The 22,917-nt window shown below is 37.4% G+C and overlaps 1 protein-coding gene across 13 annotated transcripts in view; it reads left to right on the top strand.

Moving 5' to 3' along the window:
- Positions 1-22,917, top strand: part of KDM6A (lysine demethylase 6A) — a 163,648-nt gene that overhangs the window by 127,989 nt on the left and 12,742 nt on the right. For all 13 annotated transcript variants that reach the window (XR_015222408.1, XM_086618527.1, XM_086618523.1 and 10 more), the window contains 7 exons: positions 13,447-13,576; positions 15,125-15,230; positions 15,969-16,174; positions 18,526-18,590; positions 18,693-18,767; positions 20,610-20,758; positions 21,752-21,866. Coding sequence is in view for 12 of the 13 variants with exons in the window: in XM_086618527.1 (XP_086474653.1) it covers positions 13,447-13,576; positions 15,125-15,230; positions 15,969-16,174; positions 18,526-18,590; positions 18,693-18,767; positions 20,610-20,758; positions 21,752-21,866 (846 nt within the window). In the remaining variant the exon portion in view is untranslated. The remainder of the gene's footprint in view (positions 1-13,446; positions 13,577-15,124; positions 15,231-15,968; positions 16,175-18,525; positions 18,591-18,692; positions 18,768-20,609; positions 20,759-21,751; positions 21,867-22,917) is intronic.

Genomic DNA, 22,917 nt, shown 5'->3' with positions numbered 1-22,917 from the left:
TTCTGGCAAAGATGTTATACTGTGAGCTACGGTGGTATAGATATAGTGAGATAGTGGTATAGAAATGCAGCGAATTTAGCCACCTGTGCAATAGCCAGTGGCCTGTGGCAAAGGAGGATGGTGGACTGAGGGCAATAATATCTTAAACTGCTGCAGCTAAATCTGCCAACGTTCATCTCTGATGCCTAAGTCCCGTCTTCTTGACAGGCATGTTGGCACTAGAATGATAAGGCTCATTTTATGTCCATGTAGTCATCTTAAATGCATTCCCTTTACGCTTCTGGTGCTTCCTAGGTCTGCTCTGTCTTACTGAAAAGCAGTGTAGCAGAAACACTGGGTTCCAAGCCTTGACATTTCTATATGCTTCTTAGCTATTTATTTCTTATCTCAGGGTTGTTGAATCACCAAAAATGGCAGGTAAACTCCCTCCTCTTTCCAAAGAAAAAGAAATGGAAATGCATCTGTGAGGGTTGCATAGTTTGGGTTATTGGTGTGACACTAGAGTAGTTGTCAGAGGGTGGCAACCTCCAGCAGAAGTCAGTGCTGGAATTTGGTAGTTGTATCCAGCAAGCACATTTTCAGAGTCTATTTCAAATCCAACTCTTTCATTAGGTACACCTCTAACAATAAAAAGGATAATTTCATAGACTCCCCTGCATCAAGGAAACATGTATTTTGCCACAGTAGTAATAAAATTTTTCTTCTAAGACTTAGTGATTATTCTGCAACCTTCTAAGACTTTCCTCCCTCCATACCACTTTCAAGCCCTATATTTAGACATCCTGCACAATAGCAGAGCTCTGCATATAGTGCTGCTCTTATTACTGCACTGTGCTGTGTCATCGCTGAACAAATTTTATCATCAGAGTGAAATCCTTAGGCATCTTATAGCATTGTAGGAGGTTTTCATGGACAATGGTACAAGTGCCGACACTTAAAATATATGTGATGACAATGGAATAGTATTTTAGTGCATGGCTTAATTTTGCATTAAAGTTGGCAGCAGTACTTTCAATTTTGTCTTTACAAAGACAAGGGTAAAGGTTCGTTTATGAAACTTTGGAGTATATAGGTGCTTTGGAGTGCCTATGGAGTATAAATGTGCTGGGAAGCAGAAGTATGATATGTTACATAGACAAGTTTGAGACATTCCGTCACCTCTCCTCAGAAATGCACAGCTTTCTATTGTTATGTGCTGAAACTATCTACACAGGAAAGCTAATAAACTGTAATCTCTATGTTTACTGTGTGTAACTGTCTAGTATTAGTGTGCCATGTTACCAGTCTTAACATAGATTAAACGTAAGATAGTTCATTTCGTTGAAAGAGGAATGAACTCCACTAGACAGTTTAGACAAAGTTTTCCAAATGTTATTAATTATTCTTCAAAGGTATGATGAGCTCATGCTTACAGGTGCTAGCAGGGAGCCTCTCAGTAGTTCGTTTTGCAAATTGACACATTGTGCTTGCTGCTCACAGCCTTCCCTATGTAGACTGTCTCAAAGGCCTTAGATTTTCCAGGTAGTCTTTAGAGATTTGCCTTCTTTCTCAAAAGAATTTTCTTTGAAATCCAAACATGCCAAGAAATGGAAGTGATCATTTAGAACACTATAATTTCTGTATCTATGTCTTAGTTGTCACTGTTTGTGAAAAAGTTACATAAGATGCCTTTAAAGTTCACCGAAATCTCCTTCATCATAAGCACATGGTTATTGAATATTTTGGGTTGTACTCTAACTGCTATTTCCCATACTTAACTGTATTTGCAGTTCATTTAGCTGGAATGTTAATCTGTATTTTTCTGGTGTCAGAATTCTTGTTGGAATTTTTGCCATCTCAATATATTGTACTGCAAAATATTTCATTTGGGATTATATAGCAAATGTGGTGCTTTTGAGCATTATAAAACATTATAAAAGCGTATTTATATACTTCTTCCACTGCACCCACATAAATCGGTTAAATGCAAAAAAGCTGCATCTGAGACCATGACTGAGAGTTACTGGTTTCTAATGTAGTGAGATTTGATGACTAATACTGATCACAGTATAGCAGTCTATAGGTATCTGTTACAAAGATAAATTTCCTAGAAGAGAGAAAAATAACTACAGGGAGCTTATTTTGTGATCTTTCAAATATTATGTCTTATATTGTAATGTTCACTTTCAAATGACGTTTCGACACCTGTTACATTCATAAAAACAAAGAGTTTAACAGCTTTTTTTTAGTTGAGACCATGTATGTGTTCTTGCTGGTAGAAGTGTAAAAATAGCTTCTATGGTGTTAGGATGAGTGCATTGTAAACACACATAAAATAAATGATGAAAGACTTAAAGCTCTTTCTTGAAGTTTAGCTGATCTGTGTCTTCAAAAATTTGCTTAGCAGAAATTTACATGCAGCTTTCCTAGGAGAGTTATGGCGGAGTGTATTCCTCTAGTCAAATGTTGCATTTTGATTGTTTTAGTACGCTGTTTACCAAGCTCTTTTTATAGGTGAGATCTGCAGTTTGTTCAGTAGCAAAACGTTGAACATTTTTGCTACAAAAATCCTAAACCAGCTTTTAATGCAGGGCTTTGCTTTTGTGCTCAATCGATTGAGATATTCCCAGTGATACTTCATTTCTAAAGTAAAGGGAGGATAACAAAGGCATTTTTCTGTCTTCTTTCTACTCTAAAAACTGTGGCTTTGTTACAGCAAAACAAAGTTTAAAAGCTTTGTTGTGAGTGACACAGAAGTGTCTGCAGGGGCTTTTCTAAGCAAAGGTGAACTGCTGCGGGCAGGTGCAAGGCTGCTCCTCCTGCGCTCGGAGATGGAGAGCCGACGCGGAGACACGGCGGCGTAGCTCTCACCTGGGCTAGCGTGCCGGCAAAAGCCTTTTCGCTTGGCCAGATGCTGCCACTGGGCTTTCTTTAACTTACACACTGAGATGATACCAAGTTGTGCTCCAAATGGTACGTAGAAGTTTCTGACAGTATTGAGGGACCCTAACTTGGAACACCGACCCTTACAAAAGTACTTCCTAATGTGGCCATCAGGTCTCTTATCTTTTTCTACAGTGTTTCACTTGGGTTGACGTCATCCTTGTTTTTTCCCGGGTTTACATAATAATTTTTCAGGAGAGGCGAGCTAATGCTTTATCCCATGTAGTCTGCAAACGGCTCAAAAGGTGTTAGATGTGCCTTTTGCTTGCTTTCTTACCGAGTAGAGATTGAGAGCTCCCTCTTGAGCCTGTCTGCACCTTGATTCAGCAAGGCAGAGGACTTAGAAGCTGGATAATAAAGATGAGCAGTGGGAAAAGTGGAGGAGAGACTTGGGTTTTTTTTTTTAGCAACTTGGAGCCCAGTCTGGGATGGGACTACTTTTACAAAATTTAGAGATAGGATCTCTCCTAGTCAAACTATGCCTGCTGGAAAGTGTCTGCGTATGTCTTCTAATAATTTAACAAGAGATTCTGAGAAATTCTGTGGGACTGGCAACAAGGTAACAATGGCAATGTTTTTAGGGTAAGCCTAAAAGTGTAAAGGCAGCCAGCCAGCCAGTTTCCCAAATGGGAGAATTCTGTTGTGCTCGTTATTACTGTACCTGACCAGGAACCAGCTGCTTATGTTAGGGAAAAGGTCCTGTCTACATGTTTTTTTCATACTAATAGAAATAATAAATCTATGTAATATAACCACTATATAATATATTAATAGGGTTTTTTTCCTACCATCATTATATGTCTTACAGTTTACATGCATAAGTTTAAGGACAAGGCTATCCCAGCCATGTACTAAGGAGTTAATTAGCCCTTTTATTTTAAAATGTATAGAGTTTGAAGGTGTGCATGCATGCACGGGATGGCTCAGGAGCAGAGCCCTGGGGAGAACATCCTTGTCATAGATACTGTGTGCAAGATTGACATAGGGGGAAAATGTCTAGAGGGGAGAATACTGAAAGATATTCTGGTGAAAGCTCTGCTTGTTTGTGAAATAAGTCAACCTTGATACACAGTAGAATAGAAGATGTTTATATACTGATGTATTGGATACCACAAACTTCAATACTGCATATTAACCTTTATTTTAGCACAGTGTAAGGTAATGCAAAAGCAGATAATTGAAAGTACTTCCCATAGGACTAATTACGTTTGGGTACTATCTCTATAAGTGGTATCTTGAGGTACAAAAGTGAATTTATGACCAAAAGTGTTGATTTTTAGAATTACTGTAAAAATTGAAGAAAAGCTATCCACAATAGAAAATATGAAAATAATTATTTGAATTTTTTTTTCCCTTTAAACAAACAGAAACGCAAACACCTGTGCTACAATAAACTTCATGCACAGGGAGAGGCGAGTTGTATAAAATATATATTAATATATATTTGCCAGTTGTTACATACATACCTTTACTTCATTTAATATGTTCAGACAGACATTCCAGCTTCATCTCTAATGTGGATAATTGTAGTCTGTTATCTTTTGGCATATTCTTCTTGCTATCTGACAGTGCTTACTTGATACAGTCTGTTGCCCTGTTGTTCTGATGGTATTCTCTAAGGGGAAAAAAAAAAGACATTTTGGCAGATAGGTACAGGTGGATGTAACTCCCTTTTTTATAGATGGAGCTCCAGATTAATAATTTTTATTTTCCTCCTCGCTATTCTGTATTTGGCTGTGTTACTGTATGCTTACTTCAAAACCAAAGTGTTTATGTTACTTATAAGTCACATTAAAATTCCTCAGAAGTCTATTTGTTAAATAATCTTTTTTTCAAATGTTTATAGGTTTTTCAAAAAGTCTTATCTAAGAGGAGCCATTTTTTACATATTTGAGACCCTACAGGTTTATTTGTACTTAGATCATAAAAGACCTAAAATTATTAGTAGTTTGGGACTGAGCCATGCGCAAGAACTGATTCACAACATAGCTGTAATTGACCTACTACAGGATAGTGAACTGCAGTATAATGAGGTTCCTCATCTCACAGGAGGGATTTTATCAGGAAGCAACATGGTGATACTAACCAGCAAAAACTGACTTGTTTGCTAATGTTGCTAAGATTTTCCTTGTTGCTTAAGAACAAAGGAACATCAGAGATATGGAAGTTTGGTGGGTTTTAAGGTAAAAGCAATTACTAGAAAAGGGGTTCAGATATCATGCATTACAGGAAAATAAAAACGAAAGTAGGCAAAAATAAGCGCTGGGAGATTGTAATTTTGCTTTATGTAAACAAGTGTCGTCTTAATAAAAGCTGCTCAAGTGAAGCCATTAGATGAAAGGAGATGCGTTGTATCATAAAATGTAAAACACATGCCACATAGAAAACTCTGTTTGATTCTGGGTTTATTACATGTGAATAGGTTGTCTGGTCTGTAGGAACAGACTTGGTAAATGTTTTGTTTTGCCACAGACTGAAGTGAGTGCTTAAGTAGGGCAAGATCATTGCAGAGGCTGAAAAGTTTCTTTGTATCTGTCTTCCTTGGTGAGAATGTTGAGGAAATATTTAACAGAGACCTGTTCTATTCATGCAGCGAAAAGAGGTTATTTGGAAGGCTGAGAAGGGGTCAAACAGAAGGTGCTGGCATAGCAATTGATACTTCTACAAGGAGCTTCCCTTGGAGGGCTAGACAATGTTCATTGAAAAGCTACAAGGAATTCAGAAATGCAGTAGCTGAGCTATTGACTAAAATATGCAAATCTTATTGAGATGTTGTTCTGGAGAACAGTAGGGTAACAAGTGCGCTCGTCTTGTTAAACCGCTGTTGGAGCGTACAGATGAAAGAGAATCGAGGAGGTGATTCTGGGAAGTGAAAGTGTGATTTGGTTAGTCTTCCCTACCAATAAAACTGATTGCAACAGTAAATTTTAAGGTGGTTATAGAATAACTAAATTACTACATTTGATAGAGTAAACTGTCTACGTGGTAAACTAAATTTCTTTAAGCCTCTGAGCAAAATAATACATAAAAGAGTGTACTATTAAATTAATTATCCTTCCTTAGATTCCTAGAGAAAATCCCCTGTTGAGGTCATTAAACAAAAAAACAAAACAAAACAAGTAATTTTGAGCATAAGTGAAAATGGTGTCATTAAAAAAAGAAAACATGCCAGGAATAACTGCTCTGAGTTTCTTTTTAGAAAAGCCGATTGATAATATGTGGGAAAAATAGAGGAGTATGCTACTTTGTCAAGTTGTGTATCAGGTCTCCTTAAAAAGACTGTTATCAAAAGCTCTTTTCTGTACTCTTAGAAATGTAAGCATCTTTTCCCTGGGAGCAATCCTTCTGAGAGGAGAATTAATGAAACGTTATCACAGACTGGAGATTTAACACTCGAGCTGTTTATTTCTGCTGAAGTGAAACCAGCTGACTCCTGCTCTGTGTTTCAACTGGTGCATCTAATTAACATCCTGGTGGGGTGATGATAAAAATCCAGTATTCCTCTCAGTTACGAGGGTCCATCACTTGCCCTTTCTGAAACCAACGTGAGGTCAAGTCCTTCCTTTAAGCGGTGTAGAGAAGTTCCTGAGGTGACTTGGTTTGTTTCTCATAAAAGAAATAAGAAATATCTTGGTTATTATTTATTTTCTCATTACTTATTAAAGTTTGTTCACAGCCTTGAAAGAACAGGCAAAGCTCCAAACAAAACTTTTTTTAATAACGACTTAGAGCAGTTTGTGCAAGAGGTCCTCAAACAATTCTGAAGATCCCAGCTGGATAACTGGGCAACTTTGAGTCAGCTAAAAGTTGCTGTTGTCATTTTTATGGTGATTTATGGAAAGACTAATTTGAAAACTCAGAAGGCATTTCTGAACTTGAAAGCTTTACCAATTTGGCTTAGTTGGGGAAGGCAAATGAGAGGTGTAGGCGTGATGGTAATGCATGTTAAAAGAGACTAACACGCCTTTTTATAGTTCTTTTTGCAAAGAGGAAGAGTAGAGAGCAATCCATTGAGAAAAGAAAGTGACAGGAGACCAGGGGAGATGAGCTGCCTCTCAAGAGACCTGGTAAAATGAGAAAGGTACAGCAAAGCAAACAGAAGGTGGTCTGGGCTAAACAGTCCTGAAAAGGGTCTGATAAATGGCCAGCACGTACACGAGCATAGGAAATGAGCTTTGTGAGGAGGAGTGGGAAAAGCAATTTAGCAGAGGCTAAAGTGGATAGGCATCTCATTGCTCTGTGGGCTCTGTGTTGAAGCCTGGGGCAGAGGCAAACTTGGGCTGGTCTTTCTGAGTGTGCTGCTCCCTGGCGATTAAGCCTGGTTTGGGAACTCTGGGATCGAGGGGCAAAAAGCCTAAATTTATTTGAGAGGAAGTGCTTTGTGGAGGAAGGAGCTGGATTAAGTTTGTGTTTTGTTCTTAAAAACAAAACCATCAGAAGCAATTCTTGTTTATTGGGAGGTTTCTTTGTCTGTAAGCACAGGACTTTTTTAGCTTGAAGGCAGAATTGTTCAGTTGCTCTAAAGGCACGCTACTTCTGGCAAGTCAACTTCACCATGGCAAAAGTTTTAAGAAGAAAGTTTGAAATATTGTGGTTTCACAGGCTAAACCCTGCTTAGAGTAAGATGTTTCATTTTGTTTTGGAAGGCAAATACAGAAATCTGCAGATGGAAAGCAGAATTATCTGGGAGTAAAAAAAAATGCATAGGAAAGATTTATAGTTGGGGGGGAAGCATGCATATGAAAAAGTTTGGTACTGCTTGTTATAATGCTGCTCTTATGTAAGTCATTAATATGATTCTGTTTCTCTTACAGCTTAAGAACGAGGTGATTAGCAAATGAAATAGAAAAGAAAGATGTAAAAGTCTTTAAGAAAAAAGGGAAAATTACTTCTTACATAACATATAATTAACCTATGAAATTCACTGCCAACCTATACTATTGAGGTCAAAACCTGAACAGAATTAAAAAATTATTAGAAATACATTTGCATAATGAGAAAATCCACAATTCTATTGTAGGATTTTCTGTAGGTTTAAAAAGAAAGATCTCTGGGAGTACTGCCAGCTAGTACCTGATTGTGAAAGGCTGGGGTAGAGAATTGCATGATAAACAGATTGTATAATTATCTGGCATTACTTACGTTTAAGCACAGTGTAAGCTTGACTTGGCTTCTTTATATTCCCCTTTGAGAGCTCATCTCTGTTTCTACTGGCTATAGAAAGAAGGAGCTCGGGGAGGTGAGCCTCGGAGAGCCCAGGTTAGGCATTGTAAGTAACCGCCTCCTTCCCAGGGTGATGGGTGTTGACAGACATTTTTTTCTATGTTTTTATAATAACCTGCATCCACTAAAGGTTAAGAAAGGCTGGGTATTTCTGTTTGGAATCAGGACTGGGTCATTTAAGTACTGTGCATCCCAGTGCTTCAACCGATTCCTTCTGCAGGCACGTTTTTAAAATGTTTTGTTCATTCTTCTTTGTAGATTAATTAATTCTGTTAGATTTGCAATAGAGTATCACATAAATCCATGGTTCTTTATATTCATGTTAAATATGATTTTTATTTGGGGAAGAGAGGGTATTAATTTTGTTCTTCAGAATAACTATAATCTCTTGAGCAGTAAAACCTTGTTAATAGTCATGCAGCTAATCCTCAAATAATAATTCCCTTAAACAGGCTGACTTCACAACAAAAATATCTGCTTAAGTGCAAATGATTGTAACTTCCTGTGTGTCAACCTGTGAAGTGTACCTAAAATCCAGTGTATAGATAACTGGAAGTTGTTTAGGAACTTTTCATTATCCTCAAAAAGTCACAATCTACCAATTAAAAACAAAAAATGCAAATATTTTTAAAAGTACTGGAGCTAAGAGTTCTAGAAAACTCAGAAATTAAGTTTGGAAGAGGAAAACTATAGCCACGAATGAAAAAGAAAAAAACCACAGAAAACACTAATGCTTAATGACTGCACAGAGCTATTTGAACAGTCAATAGAGGCAAAAGAATTCAGTAAATATTTTTGTTCTGTGCTTGGGAAAAAGGCAGATATGATGTTCACATCATCGGATGTACAATAACGCACACTCTGTTTTCACAATAATCAAGGAAAAGCTTAAACAGTACTTAAATTTGGCATTTTTAAGTCAGAGGCCCAGATAACATGCATCCATGAGTTCTGAAAGAGCAGACCAGAGAATTATTGTTTGTCATTCATACAGATATTTTTTTTTATATAGTTCTTGGAAAACTGAAAAAGGAAAACAAAAAGAGACTTGAAAAGCACTATGGAACTGCTTTCTGAGAAATAAACATAATCCTCTCAGTCTGACATTAAGCTTGAGCAAAATATTAATCACCTCTATAATGTTATTAAATGTAAAGGATAGTAATTAGTGATAATGAGTCCTGGTTCTTGGAAAATAAGTTTTATCGTGTTAATTTTCATATTCTTATTGTAGTTGAGAGTTGGTATAACAAAATAGAGTTAAAATTAATACCGCTGTGTAACACAGTTGGCTTTAAACTTGCGTGATCCTTTTTTTTAGTCCACCAGGATGACACAAAGTCAATACAGTAGCCATGAAGCGTATAGCAACTGCCTGATAAGTTCCATGTAATTGTAAATGATTCAGTGGTGTTGCCTCGAGATCAGATTTTGGTCTTGTTTTATTTAGTTTTTGATAGTGAGGTAGGGCTCCGACAGGGAAGTCTCTAAGGCCAGAGCAGCTGGCGTCCATCTTCCCATGGGGCAGGGATATCTCAGCTGCATAACAAGCTACTGGGTTGTCCATGCAGTGAAAACTAGTGAACTCGAGGGAGGAAGTGTGATAGATGGATGAAGATGTTGTCTCAGGCTAAGCCATCAGGTATCCATTTATCAAGAAATCCTTAGATAACAAATTATTTGTGTTAATATTTGCTAAAAGCACAGAGTGGTGAGTGAATGCTATTTAATGAAGAGGACAGGTGTCTGTTGTGAAGCAGACTGGGTCACACCTCTGTTTCTGGTTTAACTATGTGTGTTGGTACAGCCAGAGGGGAGGTTGTTCTCCAAGACTGAAGGTTGTAAGCTGTTTTCAGAAGGTGTGGGAACGTATCCTAGAAAGCAGTAAAATGGAAAAAAGGGGGTGTTTTAATGAATCCTGGTGATTGATTATTCAAGAAATGCCTTAATTACATGAATCATAGAATGGTTAGGGTTGGAAGGGACCTCAAAGATGATCTAGTTCCAACCCCCCTGCCATGGGCAGGGAAACCCTCCACTACACCAGGTTGCCCAAAGCCTCATCCAACCTGGCCTTGAACACTTCCAGGGATGGGACATCTACAACTTCTCTGTGCAACCTGTTCCAGTGTCTCACCACCCTCAGAGTGAAAAATTTCTTCCTTTTATCTAGTCTAAATCTGCCCTCTTTCAGTTCAGGTACATGAGATCCAGGTACCTGTTTCATCCGTAGTGGTTGGTGTCACTTATAAGCATGACACTGTGAGTTTGGTCCTCAGGGTGAAGCAGTTCTATGAGCTGTTGTTGCTTTTACCCATCAAGTTAATCGCAGTGGACTGAGAGCTGCAACTTTGATGAGGACCATGCTGCACATCAGCGTACACCTCTGTCCTTACCTTTCCGAGGCTGCCAGTGGAGTCTGCCTTCTCTTCCCACTGTGGGAACGAAGGGCGTTCTCCTCCCTGTGCAGTCTACGGAAAACCAATTCCCTCTGGAAAGTCAATTTAAATGGGTGAAGCCTGTCCTTCTCTTTGTTGCTCCACCATGGCATTGTAGGGGGACTGTTTGGGCATCTGGTTTCTTTTCGGGGCCTGAATCAGCCTTGTATTTTCTTGAGTATTGCATCTGTTGCCTCTTTCAGCCAGCGTGAAATCCTCTCACAAAAAATAAGCTCTTGAAACAGAGATGTGTGAGATTTTTCCTCATGGCTGCTGTGGTCAAAAAGGGACTTTCACTTTCTTTGCACTGGCCATAGTTTTGTTTTTCCAGAGGTGGAGAGGCCAGCAGTGGATACTCACACGGCCCCATTTCAGGTGCCGGTAGTAAATCTTTTAGTACTTTTGCAGTGTTTTTTGTAATTTCTGTCGCTCTGTTTTGCACACTGTCAATTACAACATTATTCTTTAATAGCTCTCTTGCATTGTTATTAATAGCAAGTTATTCCAATTCACAGTTAAAAAAAAAAAAAAGGCAGTGGTCTGTTAAAGACAACTTTAAGTGTTCTGCCCATCTGTTTCCTGTGCCACTTGAATTACGAGCGTTTTCCTATCTTAGTTTTGCTTTTCTTTGGCCCCTTTCCTCTCCTGAAATTTCTGCACAAGGTTTTAGTAACTTAGTAGGAAATTGTGGTGTACGTCTGTTGGTATCCTTCAAGTGCTGGGTTTATGAGATATCTCTGCTCATCTGATCTTTTCCTTTGTACTGTCTGCTTTCTTCTTCATCTTCTTTGCCTTTTCAGACCTGTAGTTTCTGTAAGCGTACAGGAGTTTCTCATTTCTCTATTGTCCCCCTTCCCTGAAGACCCCACGCATCCTGGCTTTGCCATACTTTTGCTGTGGTGATTATCTTGTTGTGACTACAGTAACTTAAGTCATGCTGGTTCTGAAAAATGTCCCTTTTTCTTCAGGTTCTGTCTTTCTCATCTTCCTTGCCTCAGAAATTGCCTGAGAACTGTTTATCAGTTCAAACTGAATTTTGTCATAGTTCTCTTTGATTTTTAATACTGTGCATTTGCTTTTCCTGGTTTTATTTTTCTGTTTGGTAATGCAAAGAGATTATAGTTAATTCTAATACCTGTTTTTCAGATTATAGTTTCACTTTGTATAGATGGCCTGAATCTCAGATTCATGGAACCATCATCAATAAATTTCTTTGGGTGATAGTGATCTTATATTGCCATGTTTTTTTTCTACATGTTTGGGTTTTTTTTTGTGGAGAGCCAATAGGGTCTTTGAAGAACTACATCGGACATTAAGCATTGGTCAGTGACGTTTCTACCAAGTTGGATGATGCTTAGTCAAAGCTTCCACATTGCTCGTTCAGTTTCTTTGAAGTTGCAATCTGTTCTGGCATTAGGCTCACCTAGCACATGGAGTAAGCTGTGTTTGGTATTTTGACAGGCATACTTTGGAGGCAGTTGTTAAAAATGTCTCTCTCTGTGTATTGCTCTGATCTTCTGTCAGAGAAGAGCAATGTATGAGTTAGAAATAGCTGGCATAAGTTCTGAACTGAATGAGTGACTCTGTCCTGATAAGCACCAGTTTCTCAGGATGCTCCCAGACTGGGGTAGGTGAGATGCTAGCTCGTTTTCTTTAAAGTGTTAGTCGTAACAGTCAGTCTGATCTGATCTCAAGCCCCAAGTCCATCTTACTCATGGATTGTTGTAGCTTGATTTGGAGCAGTGCTCTCACATGCCAGCATCCGGCTCTATGATGTTTGTCAGTGCCAATACCACAGTTTCTGTGGTTTAGAGACAATCTCTTTTACTAAGAGTTTCAATATGTCATCTGTGTTTTCTGCTGAAGACTGTTGTTACCAGAACAACTTTTTTGTAACCAGTGAATTTTATGAAGATACATGATGAAATTATGCATTAGAAACATCCCATTTTGCGGGGCGTTGAGAGGCGATAACAACAGCTAGTGAATCAAGCGAGGCTGGAAGAAGGATCTGAATAGTGTTTGGTTGGAAGAGTCTTGAAGTAGTTGTCATTTTTAAGAAACAAATGTAAGGGATGGTTTTGTTAATAAGTACATTCCTGGTGATAGAGACTGGAAATTGAATACAGACTAAGCTCAGAATGCAGATTTTTTTTAGGTCATTCATTATAGGAAAAGTGAACGCACATTCAGTGGGTTATCCATGTCTGCAAATCTCCAGAGAAAGGCTGCAAATAACAAGTGAGGTTCTCGCTCACGTACTGGTGTTGACACAGCAACTCGCTGAGGGCAGGTCCTTCCCTGTGTTGCTCAAACAAATGGATTATGCAGCAGTGGCTCCTTCTGGCTTGAAAATGTGTAAATCAGAAAGGGGTAGGTGGTTGTTCAACGTAGTGTGGTTAGTGTAGCTGTAGTTGTTTTTTGTGACTCAGCAGTTCTTTGGCTGAGGCATTGCTGTTTTCTGACTTCGTGTTCTGCACAGCGTTACTGGACTGCGTTATCTCAACTGCTGTGAACTGAATATCCACCAGCCAGTGCCGACCTAATAAGATTCTTCCCTATTTCTAGTTGAAATCTGCTTTCTCTGTTAAATTTTGTCAAATGAGTCATACTTGCTTTTATTTAAAATGGCTGTGTTTTTAACTAATAGTGGTGATGTTGCATATTTGGCAGGCAAAGTGAGAATTATTTTGAAATAATATCAAATTATGCGCTGTGAATTCTTGATTAAAATACATGAGCTTTATTTGCATCTTGAATTACGACTCCTCCTTATACATCATTATTTTGCAGAAGAGATGACCTAATATGTATTTATTTTATTTGTCAAGTATTGACAGAGGTAGCTCTTCTTTCCTTTTAGGAATCTGGGTAAAAATGGCTTATCTAACAGTAGTATTCTATTGGATAAATGCCCACCTCCACGACCACCGCCTCCACCGTACCCTCCCTTGCCAAAGGACAAGCTGAATCCACCTACACCTAGTATTTATGTAAGTAAATCTAATGGCAGGAGTACATTGCTGACTGTCTTTTGTAATTGTTTGGATGTCTGAATTACATAATGTAATTATTTTGAAGATGCACTATTCATAGCTGAATTCTAATTACAGTGCTCTCCCGACTAGTGTATAAGCGGGGAAAATGCTACCCTTAAAGAAAATGTTGAGACATAGTTTGACTCTTAAAGTACCTGTAAATTAAGAATTTCAGTAAACAAGAGGAAAAACAGCTTTAGATTTGTTTTTGTTTATTTTTTAATACTCAAAATATTGGCAGAATAAGCAAACCAGTTCATTAGATACAATACACGATATTCCAAATATGTATGTGCGTTTTTGCATGTGATAGTTGATATAGAAATGAGCAAGTAATTAAACTAAACTCTCCTAACAATCTGCTTCAAAATACAGTAAAGAAAAAATTAAGAAAAGTTGAGGTGATGTTATGAACGAAACATCGTTAGGAAAAGGCACATTTTAGTTGAATAGTATTTTCTTATGCAAGCATTAAAACTTCAGTTCTGAAATAAAGTGACGTAATAGCTTTATGAAGAGTTTCCGCTAACTTCCTTAGTAATAGAAGAATAAATTAGAGGATATCCACTACCTTGGTAACAGAAAAATAAATTCTAGTATGTCCATACAGCCAGTGTGAAAACCTGAAGTTAGCTTTTGGTCAGCTCAACTTGGAGTCCAGACGCGGTCGGCACTTTGGTCTGATGCTACACAAGCAATCTGCCCAAGAGCTAGATTAAGTTGGAAGCAATAGTGTTTCCAGCAGTTCTCCATGTGTTGCGTCTGAATTAATCTGCCTTATTAGAAGTTCATCGCAGCTTTGTTGAGCTTGTACAAAGCTGGTAAGTCACCGTGCTCCAGCATACATAGATGTGCCAGCATGGGTGCCGGTATTTCGGAACTCTGTATTGTATTTTGTTTATTGAAAGAGATGTTTTCAGAATTTTAAAAGATTCACAAATTATTTTTTTTTTCCAAAAAGTGGTGGGGGGGAAGAAAGATAGAGGAGACTGTAGCATAAAATTGAGGTCACAGGTGCACAAAAGTGTAAGAAAATCAAATCAACCTTTCTGGTTTACGTGAGAGATACTGTGAAAGTAGTCTTTTTAATTACACTGTTTCTTACATACATCATCTGTAGAATTACCTTTTTTGACTTCTGAAAAGAAAGTTAGTATATTATCTTGCTCTTCAGAGAATTCTGTGGATTTAGGGAATGTACAAGGCTACTGTCGGATAAAGAAATAAACTACAGGAAACCTGAGTTCCAAAAGCCCAAGCAAACTGGGAATAATTCATGCCGAGAAGTAAATTGCAGTAACAAATTAATTTCAGGAGTGAACGCAGTTTTTAACATGGAGAGGGTTGTATGAGGTAGCTGTACGTTCCCCACAGTGCAGGGAAATGGAAAAAATTCCTGTCTTCTTTCTGTTGTTTCTCTTTTTTTTTTAATTATTCTTCCTTATTTTACAATTAAGGAGTCTAAATTCATCTGACATCTAATACTCCATTATAATTTTACAGTTGGAAAATAAACGAGATGCTTTCTTTCCACCTTTACATCAATTTTGTACAAATCCAAACAACCCTGTTACTGTAATACGTGGCCTTGCTGGAGCGCTTAAATTAGGTAAGTTGACTATATATATGGCTTTTTTACTTCGGAAAAAAAGTATATGTTTTTTAAAAAGAAGTCTCTCAGTTCTTAAAACTGGATATTTTATTTCTGTAATACTGTATTACTTGTGTATTCCAAGTAATTAGGGTAATGTGTCATTTCTCAGTTCGCTACTGTTTCTCATCTGATAATCAAAAAAAAACCCCACAACCAAAATGCAGTGCATTTTATTGAGCACAGAGAGGAGTTGAGCTACGGATACGGAAGCTTACGGATAGACTTTTTTCCTATGAAAACTATGACTACATGTCTTTGTGCTTAGATTTAATGATCTGTAATCTGACTGTGTGCAATATTTTGAACTCTGTAGATAGAAAAACTATCATTGCTGGTGGGAAATGTGTTAGATGATGGAAGTGCATTCATAGAGCTCTGGTCTGAAAAATACTTTATTGGTAATAGATTTAAACATTGTTTGCAGATTTGTTTACACAAGGCATGTAAAACGTTTCTTGGAATATAGTCAGTACAGTAGCTGCCAAGTTTTTTCTAAGCTTCTACTGTTGTGTGCAGAGAAGCTTTTTCAGTGTTAATCATGAGTGTTAATTTTTAACGTACAGGTGGGCTGGGTTATGAAGACTGGGGTGTGGGGGAATGCTTTCGTTTAAACCTTTAGATAAAGTATTAATCATCTTGAAATATTTTATTATATTTTAACTGTCATTTATGAATTTTATTCCTGTTTATTAGATCTAGGACTCTTCTCTACTAAGACTTTGGTAGAAGCAAATAATGAACACGTAGTAGAAGTGAGGACACAGCTACTGCAGCCAGCAGATGAAAACTGGGACCCCACTGGAACAAAGAAAATCTGGCGTTGTGAAAGCAGTAGATCTCATACAACAATTGCTAAATATGCACAGTACCAGGCCTCCTCGTTCCAGGAGTCTTTAAGGGTAAGTCTATTGTTATTATTTAAGTTATAGTTTATAAACTGTGTTATTAACTTTGGAAGCAATTAATAATGGATATTGAAAACACATGGAAGCTGTTAAGGAGATATTTTCATTAGCCTGAAGAGCACAGGTAAATTTACAGAATCTGTTTGGAATAGAGGGTCAAATAGTATATAGAGTGTTCCTCTGAAATGCTGAATGTAAAACTCCTGGCTATTGATCCTTTAAAAACTTATTAGCTTAAGCTTTCATGTAATAATGTCAAAATTCATATTAAAATATTTAGAACTTAAGATGCTTTTTTTAACTTGTATTGCTTCTGATTTCACACGCGCTTTGAAATCAGATTTATTTGTTCGTCATAGTATCCTGAATTAATTTGGATGTGGCTTATTAGAAGTTTACTCTCACACTTGTCTTTTAGTGGGTTCAAAACATAACAGTTTCTATCTAGTTTAGAAGCTCTTAGACGTATGTGACAGTGAAATGTTTGAAATGTTATTTTATTGGTATTACTTTTTAATATTTTTGCTGAAGTAGTGAGCACATCTTTGGAATTAGCTGTGGTCACTTCTCGGAGGCTTATGTTATCTGATGTTATAAAAACGTTAGACTAAGGTGGAACTAGGACAAAAAGATGTTCTTGACCAGTTGTTAATTAGAAAATAGGGAAAACACCAATGTGAGGAATTGACTATTGCAGCTTTCACTACCTTTACACAGAAGTAGCAATAGTTTCTGTGAGAAAGGAAAGAGAAATTTTAAATTTAAACTTTATACATTAGGGGAAAGCATTAGAAACAAAGAAATTAATTGGTAGATGAAGAAAAGAGAAGGGAAGGTGGTCACAAGGTTTTGAGTGAGACCAATACAGGATGAGGAAAAGAAACAGGAATTGGGAACCATTGGGAAGTGGGGAGCACTGAAGTCATCAAGAGCCTGGGACATAAATGAGATTTTTCTTCCTCCGCAGTGGCTATAAATTTAAGTAGGATATCAACTGAAGTTTTGTGGTGCTCCGTGAACAGTTGCACCAGCATGGTATTCTTGTACATCATTCCAGAGGGGCTGGAGAACATTACTTCACTGGAACATTGTATATATACATGTTTAATAATGTACGTAACTGGTGACGTACCAGCTTGTCACTAGGAAAGCTTCAGCTTTAAATTTGCACCAAGAAGTGAATTGCAGGACTTTCTGATCATTTTTTTTTCCTCTGTTACAAATTGGTGATAAAAATGCAATATATAAAATAATTTTCAGCATTATAATTTCAGTTTCTCCTTTGGAAATCAGAAATACGCTGGTTTAAGTGTATATGTGTCCTTTGTCTAACACCACTTTGACCTGTCTGTCCTTAGGTGACTTTTCCACAGTGTTCAAACGAAAGCTTTGTTTCTTCTTTTTGCAGACACAATCCTCTCGGCTTGCCCTTAGTGATCTTTTTTTTTTTTATTTCTCCAACAACTATTGCATTGCTTTTCTAACATGTCTTGCAGTATTTGATAAATCCATCATCGCTAGGTTCCTTTTTGTTTCTCTTTGTCCTTCATTCAAAGGATGAATAAGACTTTTTCAGGTACATAGGGCACTTTGAGACTTAACAACAATCCCATTCAAAGCTTCGGATCTTTGGATAGCCTCCAGGCAGTTCTTTCCTCCTTTTTGTCTTATTCTTTTCCTTTCTATGTCCGTATACTTGCCAAAAAAGAAGGTCTTTAGAATAGGGTTTTGAGCACACTGTGCTAAAAAGATTAAATTACATCATTTAATAGTGGTTAGATTTTTTTCCACTAGACATGATCCTAGCTACTGCCGTGCTAAAATAGCACATGGCTATGAAAAATTCAGAAGATTTTATATAATGGATTTTATAAAATTAATCTTATAAATATTAGTCATCGTAGATTCGTATCAGGATACCTGCTTGACTTTGAAGAAAGGTAAATGTTCTGGACCGAAAAAATGAACAGTATTCCGTAAGATTGGATTCCTGTTCACTTGCATAATGAAGCAAACCAACATAGACATTTGCACAACTGTAATGTAGGCTAGCAGAAATGTTTCCAGTGTACACATTTTCTGTTGTCCTGGCCTGAGCTTCACTGAATTTGTAGTCATGAAGAATTTTTTGCAATGGCTTTTGACTAGCAACGTTTTTTATTTTCTTAACAATAATATTCACATAAGATCTTACATACATAGATATTTAAATGATTGTACGAGCATCTTGAAACACATGTACTTATCTCTGTGAATGTGTTATCACTTTATACCTATATATTTTATATATGTTCTTTTATGTATATTTATATATCTTTAAATATGCCCACAATTGCATTTTACAGGAGGAAAATGAGAAGAAGAGTCACCACAAGGACCACTCAGATAATGAATCCACATCTTCTGACAAGTAAGTGTGGTATAACTGTGATAATTCTGTAGTTGTTTTTTTTTTTATATAATTCCAATTTTCACATTCACCCATTACATTTTTTTTTTAATATATTTGCAGCTCTGGGAGGAGGAGAAGAGGACCTTTTAAAACAATCAAGTTTGGGACCAACATTGACCTGTCAGATGACAAAAAGTAAGTTGATTATGGTTTCTCCTACGCACAGTGGTATTCTACAGTATGATATTCCTTCTGGGGAAACCAGTGCATTCTTCTCAGACGTCAGTCTATTGATAAACCCAGTGCCAGTTCCACACCCCATTTGCACAATTAAATTGTTACCTTTGGTCTTTAAACTGTTGTTGTGAGTCCTTTTCACACTAAAATCTCTTTCCAAGCTTTTATTTCCAAGACGTTTATTTTTCCAGAAATGACCTTAAACATCCATCAGAAACTGTACTTTCTAGTCCTCTTTCTAATATATTCCCTTTGTTTCATTCCAAGGCTTTAAATTGTTTGCTTACAACTTAAATTACTTCTGACAATACCAAGTTTTCAGTCTTTGTACAGAAATTGCAAGATGAAAGGTTTTTTCTTTTTTGTTCATCTGGAGTTTTGTTATTTGTCTTTTGTTTCCTTTTGTTCCTACTGTCATCCTTTCTGTTTCCACTTTTTCGTAGCTCTTGCTTCTCTATCCAAGAATAGAGTTCAAAATAGGTAGTAAAGACCAGACCAATGCTTACCTGTGGATAAGCCCTGATAACCTCTCCCAGAACCTCTAAAAAAAAGAAGGAACAAATTGTGTATTCTTTAGACAGCGTATCCTTCTGTGAATAGATGAAGGTAGATCAGAAAAATATCAGAAGATAGTAGAAATACTCTGAAAGCATGGGGGTTTTGTCCAGTAATAATTTTTTATTTGACAATCTCTTGTTAGTAATGTTTCCATAAAAGATCTAGCACGTCTAGGCCGTCAGTCCCACCAGCTGCAGTACAAAAATTCTGATCTACTTCAATCATTAAAGCAGAACAAAAGGTTTTGAAACTGGGAAGTAAGGCCTGCTTAAGATACTGAGGTCTTTTGTGGTACAGTTTCTGAAAGATCAATGTGTGAATATATGTATGTGATTAGAGATTGTTGTAAAATTTTAAGCTACTGCTGCTGGTTTTTGCCAAAGAAAATTCCACCTATAGATAGAAAATTGTTGCTAATAAACTAGCACTCTGAGCAAACCATTGGGAGAGAGCCTTTAAATAAACGTAAGCTTAACTAACCTGAGGCTCACAGGGAGTTGGATTTTGATACTTGAAATAGTTCTTGTAGGATCCCAGGTAGATGCCATATTTTCTGATCTGCAGTCTCAGCTTTTACTACAAAACTACGTTTCCCCTCAACTGCCCCATCAGATTTGTGATTATATTTGGAAATACTTTAAAATGCAACAGATACCTGGGTGACATTATGGAGCTCCACACTTTTGGGATTTTTTTGTCTGAATATCTGTATTTTTCTTAATGCAAGTATTCAGCCTCATAGCACGTGCATGCCGTTAACTTCACTCTTGGTCACAGCAATTGCGTGCACGGGCTCGGGTATGTGTAGACAGTCTTCTTGACATATGTTAGCATCATATCATGTCGCTCTTGAAAACACGGTTAACAGTTTCTGACTGTCTGGCTTACAGTGGGGGGAGAGCACAGCTCTGTTTTTACTTGGAAAAGATGTACACTGAGATGTAAATTGCAAGCAGAATTTTCTGACAGTATAGCAGCAGACTGGTTAACTGCAAGAGTGAGTGCAATTACCCTGGCTTTTAGCTGACCCTTAAATGAAATTGTCATTTAAATTCCTGTAACTGTCAAGTAAGGGTATTGCATTGTCTCAACTTCTCTCTTAAGAGACGCTAAGTTATACAGTAGTAGGTTGTCTGCTCCTTTATCTCCTATGCTAACAGTTTTTTGAAAATGTTTGTATTGCCCAAACTCTTCTACGAGTTTTAGGGTTTCACAGTTTGTCGATTTGCTATTTTGCTGCAGGTGGAAGTTGCAACTCCATGAACTGACAAAACTTCCTGCTTTTGTACGTGTGGTATCAGCAGGAAATCTTCTAAGCCATGTTGGTCATACCATCCTGGGCATGAACACAGTGCAGTTGTACATGAAGGTTCCAGGAAGCAGAACACCAGGTGAGTATAATCTCTTTGCATGAGAAAAAAATCAGGTTCTACTGCTGTGGTATTGATTTAACTGCACTGCAGATTTTCCATATCTTACAGCATGCCTAAACATGATAAATTTGTACATATTCAATATTTTTAAAATTTCTTGTTTATCTGAACTCTGCGTGTATGAAGTACTAAATTCCTCAGAGTGGAAATTTCTGGATTTCTGCAGTGCTAGGTAATTACCATACTAACCTCTTGCATGCAATACTGGATTCTTTGAGGGGAAAAACAGGACAGGTTTATATACTTGGACAATATTTGTATTTTACATACCTTGAAAGTTTTCCTAGGCTTCCAAATTAGGTCTTGTGCAATCATAAAAATCAGTATAGTTTTACTTTTTAGATTCTTTATTGTCTGAGGATAGGACTCAACCCTCCAGAATGAATAGTGCTGTGTTAGGACACTGGACTGAAACTTGAGGGATCTGGACTAAATTTCAGGGTCTGTTTTTTCTGAAGTACAGGTTTTGAAAATTCCATTAGGGATTATGGCTCAGTTTTCCAGCTGTCAAAAGAAGATAAAATACTGGCATTTCTACATTGATTTTGAAAGCTCTTTTGGGACAGATTTTCTTACTACTTGTCTATTCAGTGCCTGAAGTCATGAAGTTTTGCTCCTGACTGGGACTGTCAAGAGCTATCATAAACCAAAAAATCTAAGCTTTAGCATCTCGAAGCACTTATTTCTACAAATAGGGAACTGCTGAAGTATTGGTCAGATTCGCAAGATAAGTAGTTCCAGCTTTTCATTGTCCACAAACTAACAAAAGCAGAATTCTCGTCACTAATAGCTTAATTGGATTTCATAACGCTGTGAAGCACCTAAATGGTATGTGTAAGTATCATAAACTGTGCTGTAGGATGTTTTAGTAATTGTAACTTTGCGTTTTTGTAGCGTTATTTTGATAGATCAGCCTTACAAAAAGTGTGTTTATTTTTCTCTAAATTTCAGGTCATCAAGAAAATAACAACTTTTGTTCAGTAAATATAAATATTGGTCCAGGTGACTGTGAATGGTTTGTTGTCCCTGAAAGCTACTGGGGTGTCATGAATGACTTCTGTGAAAAGTAAGCTGAGCATGCTGTTTTTCTCTGTTTTTATTAAGTTCTCTGGGCCTTTCTCAGGCCTAAGGGGGGAAATTACTGAGGGTGTTGTAAGAGGACATTATTTTATGGGTTCTCCATGTAGTCAGAAAAGTCTTTTAAAAGTCAAAATGCAAAATCTAGAATTTATATAAAATACTGCATTTGTACAATGTACAGAAACTTGGATTGCCTGTGATAGCTTTCCTCTCAAAAAATAACATTAGGTCCATGATTTGTTTTTTCGAACACACGAATGAAGGAAATACAAGAAGTGAGAGATCGGTAGTAGGAACTACACATCTAGGTTCAAGATTCAAATTTATACTACATTAAGAGGGATCAGAAGTTTAGTATCATAGAATCATAGACTGGCATGGCATAGGCTGGAAGGGACCTTAGAGATCATCTAATCCAACCTCCCTGTCATGGGCAGGGATGCCTCTCAACTAGATCAGGCTACGCAAGGCTCTGTCCAACTTGGCCTTGAACACCTCCAGTGAGGGGCCATCCACAACTTGTCTGGTCAATTTATTCCAAAGTCTTACCACCCTCGTACTGAAGAATTTCTTCCTAAGATCTAATCTAAATCTGTTCTCCTTCAACTTAAACCCATTTCCCCTTGTCCTATCAGTGGACACTCTTGTAAAAAGTCCCTCCCCAGCCTTCCTGTAAGTTCCCTTCAGGTATTGGAAGGCAGCTATTAGGACCCCCAAAGTCTTCTCTTTTTAAGTATAATGATAGGCTGTCTACTACGAATGTGTATTATATGGCATCAGTCCAGCTTTTGTAGTGGTAACATTTCCACATCAGAAAATCCATCATAGTCCTTGCTGTTTATCTAGGCACTCTATCGTACGTATTAAAACTGACCTCTACTTTTACCAAATGAGATGCTTTTGTGATGGCTTCTAGGGCTATTGCAGTGGAGTGACAGAACAAAGTTGGAGGTGAGGGAGTTGAGGTTTTTTATTTTGTTTTGTTTGGGGTTTTTTTTTAGGATTGATGGAGTAAAGTATTTTCCTGGTGATGTACA

Source organism: Tauraco erythrolophus, chromosome 1 (genome assembly GCF_009769465.1).
Source record: "Tauraco erythrolophus isolate bTauEry1 chromosome 1, bTauEry1.pri, whole genome shotgun sequence".
Lineage (NCBI taxonomy): Eukaryota > Metazoa > Chordata > Aves > Musophagiformes > Musophagidae > Tauraco > Tauraco erythrolophus.
The sequence above is the reverse complement of the archived record's forward strand: the minus strand, read 5'-3'. Positions and strand labels throughout refer to the sequence as shown.